Raw genomic sequence first — 10,175 nt, forward strand, 5'->3', positions numbered from 1 at the left:
TGATAATAATACAATAATAGTAAGGGATGTTAACTCTAGAACAGATCAATGAAACTAGGAGCTGGTTCTTGATAATAATACAATAATAGTAAGGGATGTTAACAGTAGAACAGATCAATGAAACTAGGAGCTGGTTCTTTGAAAGAGTTAATAAGATTGATAAACCCCTGGCCAGACTTATCAAAAAGAAAAGAGAAATGACCCAAATAAGTAAAATCATGAATGAAAGAGGAGAGATCACAACCAACACCAAAGAAATACGAACAATTATAAGAACATATGAGCAGCTACATGCCAGCAAATTAGACAATCCGGAAGAAATGGATGCATTCCTAGAGATGTATAAACTACCACAACTGAACCAGGAAGAAATAGAAAACCTGAATAGAATCATAACCAGCAAGGAAATTGAAGCAATAATAAAAAACCTCTCAACAAACAAGAGTCCAGGGCCGGATGGCTTCCCAGGGGAATTCTACCAAACATTTAAAGAAGAATTAATATACCTTCTTCTGAAGCTGTTTCAAAAATCGAAATGGAAGGAAAACTCACTTTATGAGGCCAGCATTACCTTGGGGAAACTCACTTTATGAGGCCAGCATTACTTTGGGGAAACCAGACATAGACCTCACCAAAAAGGAGGATTACAGACCAATATCCCTGATGAACATGGATGCAAAAATTCTCACCAAAATACTAGCCAATAGGATCTAACAGTACATTAAAAGGATTATTCACCACGACCAAGTGGTATTTATTCCTGGGCTGCAAGGTTGGCTCAACATCCACAAATCAATCAGTGTGATACAATACATTAATAAAAGAAAGGACAAGAACCATATGATCCTCTCAATAGATGCAGAAAAAGCATTTGACAAAGTACAGCATCCTTTCTTGATCAAAACTCTTCAGAGTATAGGGATAGAGGGTATGTACCTCAATATCATAAAAGCCATCTATGAAAAACCCATAGCGAATATCCTTCTCAATGGGGAAAAACTGAGAGCTTTTCCCCTAAGATCAGGAACACGGCAGGGATGTCCACTATCACCACTGCTGTTCAAAATGGCACTAGAAGTCCTGGCCTCAGCAATCAGACAACAAAAAGAGATAAAATGCATCCGAATCCATAAAGAAGTAGTCAAACTTCCACTCTTTGCAGATGACATGATACTCTATGTGGAAAACCCAAAAGACTCCACCCCAAAATTGCTAGAACTCATACAGGAATTCAGTAAAGTGGTAGGATATAAAATCAGTGCACAGAAATCAGTTGTATTTCTATACACTAACAATGAGACAGAAGAAAGAGAAATTAAGGAGTCAATCCCATTTATAATTGTACCCCAAACCATAAGATTCCCAGGAATAAACCTAACCAAAGAGGCAAAGGATCTTACTCAGAAAGCTGTAGAATACTCATGAAAGAAATTGAGGAAGACACAAAGAAATGGAAAAATGTTCCATGCTCATGGATTGGAGAACAAATATTGTTAAAAGGTCTTTGATACCTAGAGCAATCTACACATTCAATGCAATCCCTATCAAAATACCACCCACTTTTTTCAAAGAAATGGAACAAATAATCCTAAAATTTGTACGGAACCAGAAAAGACCCTGAATAGCCAGAGGAATGTTGAAAAAGAAAAACAAAGCTGGTGGCATCACAATTCCGGACTTCAAGCTCTATTACAGAGCTGTCATTATCAAGACAGTATGGTACTGGCACAAAAACAGACACATAGATCAGTGGAACAGAATAGAGAACCCAGAAATGGACCCTCGACTCTATGGTCAACTAATCTTTGACAAAGCAAGAAAGAATATCAAATGGAAAAAAGACAGTCTCTTCAACAAATGGTGCTGGGAAAATTGAGCAGTCACATGCAGAAGAATGAAACTGGACCATTTCCTTACACCATATACAAAGATAAACTCAAAATGGATGAAAGACCTAAATGTGAGACAGGAATCCATCAAAATCCTAAAGGAGAACACAGGCAGCAACCTCTTCGACCTCGGCCACAGCAACTTCTTGCTGGACGCATCTTCAAAGGCAAGAGAATAAAAGCAAAATGAACTATTGGGACTGCATTAAGATAAAAAGCTGTTGTATAGCAAAGGAAACAATTGACAAATCTAAAAGACATCCGACAGAATGGGTGAAGATATTCGCAAATGTCTTATCAGATAAAGAGCTAGTATCCAAAATCTATAAAGAACTTATCAAACTCAACACCCAAAAAACAAAAAATCCAGTCAAGAAATGGGCAGAAGACATGAACAGACATTTCTCCAAAGAAGACATAGAAATGGCTAACAGATGTGTGAAAAAATGCTCAACATCACTCATGATCCGGGAAATACAAATCAAAATCACAATGGGATAACCACCTCACACCTGTCAGAATGGCTAAAATTAACAACTCAGGAAACAACAGATGTTGGCGAGGATGTGGAGAAAGGGGAACCCTCCTACACTGTTGGTGGGAATATAAGCTGGTGCAGCCACTCTGGAAAAGAGTATGGAGGTTCCTCAAAAAGTTAAAAATAGAACTACCCTATGACCCAGCAATTGCACTAGTACGTATTTATCCAAAGGATGCAAACATAGTGATCCGAAGGGGCACATGCACCCTAATGTTTATAACAGCAATGTCCACAATAGCCAAACTATGGAAAGAGCCCAGATGTCCATTGACAGATGAATGGATAAAGAAATGTGGGGTATGTGGTATGTGTGTCTGTGTGTGTCTGTGTGTGTGTGTGTGTACACACACACAATGGAATATTACTTAGCCATCAGAAAGAATGAAATCTTGCCATTTGCAACAATGTGGATGGAACTAGAGGGTATTATGCTAAGTGAAATAAGTCAGTCAGAGAAAGATAAATACATGATCTCACTCGTGGAATTTAAGAAACAAAATGGAGGATCATAGGGGAAGGGAGCGAAATACAAAACAAGACGAAATCAGAGAGGGAGACAAACCATAAGAGACTCTTAACCATTTGAAACAAACAGAGGGTTGCTGAAGGAGTGGGGTAACCAGATGATGGGTATTAAGGAGGGCACGTGATGTAATGGGCATTTGGTGTTATATTGAGACTGATGAATCAGTGACTTCTACCTCTGAAACTAATAATACACTGTATGTTAATTAATTGAATTTAAATACAAGAATATAAAAATAAATAAATGGTCACATTTTTAATATCACCACTGATCTCTTCAGAAAAATCTTGAAATGTTAGGAAACTGTCAAGCTCATGTTGACAAGTGCAAGTTTTCCAAAATTCTGCTTTTCACTTGCAAGCTCAGATCTTTTCATTGACAACAAATACAAAAACCAAAGTTGTTTTCTTCTGAAGTGACATTCTCACTTTGTTAGTTTGTGAAAAAAAGTCTGCTAGGTACCCCGGTGTGAATAACCATAGTGTGTTAGTTGTTCTTTCAAGTAACAAATGGTAGTTCACAGAGAGAGTGACTAGTTCAGTTCACGACTCTTACTTCTGTATGAAGCAGAAAAGCTTGATGTGCAGTTCCCACTTCACATTACTAGATATTAAAAAGGATATTGTACCCAGTGGTCGAGATCAGTATGATGAGTAATTTTCGCTGCTTCATCGAGGACATTCTAAAGTGAAACAGGCTTTCCCCCCATGTGTACTTGCTGGTGAAGAAGATCGTGACCACTAGCGTAAGGACCGCTAGTTCCGTTTCATGTTCCTGCTGTGATTTGCGCTGAGGCTCCAACAGTTTTGCCCACCATTGAAATATTTCAAACAAAATTCAGCACAAAGTCACATTAATATTAGTCAGGCACAGTCTCCCTGAACAGAGCAGACTATGGCTCTTTCTCTTTTTCTGGAACAAGTGTGGTTTTAGGGGTTTGCAGACTTTTGGAGGTCATGGTTACTGGGATGAGAGGGTTCTTGTTTGGCTGGCATTCAGAAAGGAGCTTATTGGGGTGAGTCTTCCTGGTGCACACGGTGAGTTGTCATTGATTGATTACACAGCCTAATACCAGTTCTGGTGGTTACTTTGGATCATCGCTCAGAACTGTCTGCTCTTCCTCAGGGATGGGGGAACTTTTCAATGATTAATTCTCTGTACTAGTGCTATCCAATAGAAATATCGTAATCATTACGTATGTAATTGTAAGCTAACCAGTAGCCACATTAAGAAAAGTAAAAAGAGATGAAATTAATACTGCTGTAGTAATTTAATATACAATAGATAATAGAAATAATTATATATATTATTAATAAGGTTTTATGCAACCCAATATATCTAAAACATCATTTTACATTCTTCTATAGGTTTTGCCTTCTCTCCATACCAAGTATTCAAAATCTCGTGTGTATTTTATACTTACAGCACATCTCAGTTCTGACTAGCCATGTGGAAGGTGGGTAGTGTCGTATGGCCAGTGCCTCTGTTTTAGTGCAGGTCTACACTAGCTTCTAGGGACACAAGGACAGACAGAAGGCGATGCCTAGCCTCCAGGGTCTCACAGCCTCAATGAGGCATAGCCATGTAAGCGAACACTTTAAATGGGGTGAGGCAAGCTAGGCATGGACGTAAAACTTAAGGACACGCTCACTCTCGGTTGTACCAGCGCGGGGTCTGCCCCGAGAGTGAGCGCCTCCTTAAATACTGCCCCCTAAGCACCTCATTAGCCTCCCCCTAGTCTCCCTCCAGCTGGGGAGTCTCCTCAAGTAGCAGATTCTGGGGACCCAACCCCAGAGCTTAAAATTCAGAAGGTCTCCAGGAGGACCTAGGAATCTGGAGTTTCCATAAACGGACCCAAGGATTCTAATGCCAGTGTTTGGGATCTCCCTTTGAGAAACTCTGGCTGTGCCAAGAGCCTCACAGAGAGTTCCTTGATATCCAGTGAAATCATTTCTCTCTCTCTTTGTTTTTGAGAGTAGATGTTGCTGCAGTCATCAATTACCTCTGAATTTTTAGGCGGTGCGGTGGGATTCTGCAGTCCCTTCCGTAGAAAGCTCCTGTAGTCTCAGTTCCTGGCCTTGCAGCCTGCGGGACCACTGGCTGGATGCCAGCTTATTGTTCCACAGACACATTGACTACGTCAGGGACAAAAGCATAAAAGGCACATGATGGCGTGGAAAAGTGAGTTATGGTAAGCACTGAAAGCTGTGGAAGGAACTGGGTAGTTTGTGGGAAAAATCAAGCAGTGTTCGCTTTCAGCTTATTCACCATGTGTAGCTTATTTGACGCGGTGTAGGCTCCTTCACATCTTGCCACACTAGTCACATTTTTTTAATGGTGCTCAAATAGAAAAAGGCAGTTAGTTTCCTGTGTTTTGTTAGGTGATGGTGCACACAGACTGTAGAATGCATATTACAGTTGTATGTTTTGAGATGTGTTTTCTTGGGCAGGGAAGCAGCCCCAAATGGGGAGCATCTGCTTTTCTGTGTGCATGTGTGTGCTTCTGTTTCCAGATCTCCCCGCTGGTCTGCTTCCTGCTGTCCCCTGCAGCTTCCTTTATTACTGGACAGTTGGTGGATGTGGACGGGGGCCAGTCTTTGTATACGCACCTATTCGATGTTCCAGGTGAGCCCTCAAGAAATGAGCAGTCACTAACTTTATGCCTTTTCAGGTTCAAGTTTTCAAAATTTCTTTCTTTTTCTTTTTTTTTTTTTTAAGATTTTATTTATTTGGGGCACCTGGGTGGCTCAGTCGTTGGGCGTCTGCCTTGGGCTCAGGTCATGATCCCGGGGTCCTGGGATCAAGCCCCGTATTTGGCTCCCTGCTCGGCGGGAAGCCTGCTTCTCCCTCCCCCACTCCCCCTGCTTGTGTTCCCTCTCTCACTGTGTCTCTCTGTCAAATAAATAAATAAAATTCTTAAAAAAAAAAAGATTTTATTTATTTATTGAGAGAGAGAAAGAGCACAAGCAGGGGGAGCAGCAGAGGAAGAGGGAGAAGCAGACTCCCCACTGAGCAGGGAGCCCGATGCGGGGCTCAATCTCAGGACCCTGGGATCATGACCTGAGCCGAAGGCAGCTGCTTAACTGACTGAGCCACCCAGGTGCCCAAGTTTACAAAATTTCTTAAGCAGTTACATAAAGGATTAGGGTTTTCTCTCACGGAACATCAAAAATGTACAAAATGTTTATATTCCTGATAGGATCTTTAAAGGAAATGTTCCCAAGGAAAATATCTAAATATTTTTTATCATAGCACATAGCTTTATATATTAAAAAAAAATTGCCTTGTGTGTATAGGTTGGTGGAAGTTTAACCTTGAAAAATATTCTTAATATAAGTATATAGTATAAGGAGGAGACAGAAAAGAGGCAAGAGGTTGCTGTATTTTTAAGATTTAATTCCTCTTTGTTCCTCTAATAAGTGGCTTGTATATCTCAGCGGAAGACTCAGACCTGTTAGGTGGGGAGGGGTGCTACGGTACTATTTTACATTATCTTTGGGATGTATATTGAGTGAAACCATATGAATTAGCTGTATTCAACCATTTTTAATATACAAAACCAGTAGTTTTATAAGGCTCAACCAAATATAGATGTTGCCCACAAATACAAAATTCAAAGGTATTTTCACTGTTGCTGAAGAGTAAGTGGCTACTAGCAAATTAAAATGTGGTTGATGTAATGCATGTGTATTTTTTTTTTTAAGATTTATTTATTTATTTCAGTGAGAGAGAGATAGAGAACATGGGAGGAGGGGCAGGCAGAGGGACAGGGAGAGAGAATCTCAAGCAGACTCTGCTGAGCATGGAGTCCGACGCAGGGCTCGGTCTCACGACCCTGAGATCACACCTGAGCTGAAACCAAGAGTCAGCTGCTAAACTGACTGCACCACCCAGGCGCCCCTGCACATGTATTTCAATTTCGTATCAGGGACCTAGGTTCACCCTACTCTTTTGTGTACTAACAGTCTACTCAAGGCTTCAGACCTTCTTTGCATTAATAAATGATTAGTCTGGGACTTTAATATTATTTATTATTGCCCCCTTCCATCTATATTTCTTTACTAATAACATCAATGTGGTGATGTGCACCTGGTTAGAAAGACAGAAATGCCTACGTGTTATGCAAAACTGTTTTCAGATAGTATTTAAAGTGGCCAAGGTGGAAGGGACGCTTTCTACTTCCCTCACTGCTGGTGTTTAGGGTATTTGTCGATTCTCCTTTAGGAAGGGAAAGTAACTCCAGGCAGCTGCTTCTCCAGGCCTCCAGTGAAACAGTTCTCTTTTGTAATTCCAACACTGTTTGTTTTGTTTTTAAAGATTTTATTTATTTACTTTAGAGAAAGAGAGCAGGGGGAAGGCAGAGGGAGAGGGAGAATCCCAAGCAGACTCCCCGCTGAGCTGGATGCAGGGCTCCATCTCATGACCCTGAGAGAGAAACCAAGAATCGGATGCTTAACCGACCGAGCCACCCAAGTATCCCAAACACTGTATTTATTAGTGTAAAGATATTTTTTAAGCTTTTGGCGAAATCAGCTACAGCGATTTTTCAAGAATATACTCCCCCCCACCCCCCACCCGGGAATGCCTGGGTGGCTCAGTCATTAAGCGTCTGCCTTTGGCTCAGGTCATGAACCCAGGGTCCTGGGATCGAGTACCGCATCCGGCTCCCTGCTCAGTGGAACCCTGCTTCTCCCTCTGCCTGCCGCTCCCCCTGCTTGTGTTCTCTCTCGCTCGCTCTCTCTCTGACAAATAAATAAATAAAATCTTTAAAAAAAAAACAAACAATATGTCGTCGCCCCCCCCCCCCCCCAAATAACGAGTGGGAATACTTACTGAGCCTTTCTGTCCTGTGTTTTCTTGAAGATTGCCAGCCCTGGAGTGACAAAGCCTGGGGTGGAAGCCCTGCTAGACCCTTACTAGCTGTGTGATCTTGGGAAAATTAATGTCTGTAGGCCTCCATTTTCTTTTCTGTAAAGTGGGGTTACTTACAGCATTTATTGAGTAAACTTAGGTTGGGAGCATTAAATTAGATAACACACATTTAAAGCCCTGTATCACATAGGATGCTTTTAGCTGCAGCTCAAACTTGCCTGAGCAAGAAAGGCATTTATTGGCCCACATAACTGAACAGCAAGCCAGACTTGAATCATCTGTTCACTGAGCTCATTGGGGATAATTTTTTTTTCTTTTCCCTCTGTTTTTGCTTCTGCTGTGTTGGCTTTATCTTAAGATGGACTCTCCTGGTTGCAGAACAGTGGCCTGCCACCCGAAAGCCCCATGCTTCTTTGTCCCCAGCCAGCTGGGCAGAGAGAGGGGAGGGAATGACATTGTTACAGCATTTCTAGCAGAATTCTGAGACCTACTCTGTTTTGGACGAGCTGATGCGTGTGGCCGTCCTCAAGCAGTAACCAGAGCCAGAGGAATGGAGTGCACTGCTTAACTTAGCTCAGTCGGTGATCAAAGTGGGGCCGCTTCCCCAGAACCTCATGGATTCCCAAGTGCAGGTGGAGGCTCTTGGAAAGAGAGGATGAGGGACTGGATTCTGGAAAGGCAGTTACGTGCGCCCGGTACAAAGTAAGCACATGTCTTTCAGGTCATCCTGGGTCCTAGGGCAGTGTAGATGCAGCGGCCGCAGTATGCCAAGCGCGCGACGCAGGCCATCACATTTCATTTTCACAACTTCAGAAGAACAGATGTTGTTACCCCCCTGAGGAAAACAGGCTCAGGAGGAGGAACTTCTCCAAATTTGGCAAGGCTAGTATGTGTGGCAGGGCTGGGATTCAAAACCAGGATTTTCTCAAGACCTTTGCCAGTTGTCCTAATGATTTCTTTTTTCTTGCTGAGAAAAGAAAAGGGGTGAATTAGGGAAAATAAGAAGAGGGTCTGTTGGAAACTAAGAGGATGAAGGAGGTTAATAGATTTGCACCTGACATGAGGTTTTCCACTTACCAGATCATGACAACTGGCCTGATGGAGCAGGGGACCTTTCTGTTGTCAAACAGATGAAGGAGACTTTCAAGAATAAAGGCAAGCTCTGAGCTAAGGAAACTGGAGGTGTCTTTTGTCCCCAAATGCCTTAATATCTCAAGAACGCACTTTGGTACTTTCCAGGAGCTGATAATATGAATGGAAGGCACTTTCTGCCTTTTTAATGTTATCAATTATGCTTATGCAAAAACTGTTCTTGAAATAATGCGTGTTTAAGCCCCAAACAACACTGGTTAGCCTGTGATTAAAGATTTCTCTTTTAGGAATGGGGCTTAACATACTTTATGATTATGCCTTTTATTTCTGAGCAAGATAATTGGAAAATGAAATAATTTCAAATTAATAATAGAGGTATCATGATCTCCCAAAAGGTTTTAATATTTAATTGTAAAGATGGGCAATAAATCTAAATTATGGCATCATGATGATTCTTAAAACTAGAAATATATAATGATGCCTATCTTATGGTAGATATCATGCTTTTGGATCCATTAAGCTGTATGGTAATTATCAATGCATGATTTGTTTTGTTCATGAAGTTAGATTTGTATAAAGCCTCTTGATTCAAAAGAAAAATAAAGTTATGTGCAGTATTTCTTGGTAGTACTTGATTTGTGTCTTGATTTCCAATCTAAAGTATTCCCTTTTCTTCATGTTTCTCCCTTTGTATGCAAAATGAAATTTTAAAATTAAATGTTATGCAAATGTATTAGGGTCCAGTATTCTGCCTTCAGTTGATTTTTTGGGGCAATGGGATCCTGACTTCTGAAATGTCTTTTATAAATTATGTACAGTCAGTTTTTTGTCTTAATTAAACCTCTTTCAATTGACTTATTCCCTCTTGAAGTCAAGTAGATATTTTCTTTTCTTTATCAGTAATTCTCAGTGCAAAGTAAAGATCTTCCTTGACTTAAAAAGGGGTTATGTCCTGATAAACCCATTGTTAGGTGATAATAGCATTAAGTCAAAAATGCATTTAATACGCAAACAATGAATCATGGAACACTACATCAAAAACTAATGATGTGATGTATGGTGATTAACATAACATAATAAAATAAAATAAAATAAAATAAAATAAAATAAAATAAAATAAATGCATTTAATAAACCCAACTTATTGAACATCAATAGCTTAGCTTACCTAGTCTCCCTTAAACATGCCCAGAACACTTACCTTAGCCAACAGTTGGGCAAGATCATCTCACACAAAGACTACGTTATACTAAAGT

General features: G+C 40.6%; 1 protein-coding gene across 1 annotated transcript in view; it reads left to right on the top strand.

The window, feature by feature from the left end:
* PECR (peroxisomal trans-2-enoyl-CoA reductase) overlaps positions 1-9,858 on the top strand; it is a 28,925-nt gene extending 19,067 nt beyond the window's left edge. Inside the window, exons 7-8 of the mRNA XM_032402603.1 lie at positions 5,470-5,581; positions 8,909-9,858. Coding sequence (XP_032258494.1) covers positions 5,470-5,581; positions 8,909-8,994 — 198 coding nt within the window. The 3' untranslated portion in view covers positions 8,995-9,858. The remainder of the gene's footprint in view (positions 1-5,469; positions 5,582-8,908) is intronic.
* The last annotated feature ends 317 nt before the right edge of the window (positions 9,859-10,175 follow it).

Source organism: Phoca vitulina, unplaced genomic scaffold (genome assembly GCF_004348235.1).
Source record: "Phoca vitulina isolate PV1807 unplaced genomic scaffold, GSC_HSeal_1.0 scaffold1, whole genome shotgun sequence".
NCBI lineage: Eukaryota > Metazoa > Chordata > Mammalia > Carnivora > Phocidae > Phoca > Phoca vitulina.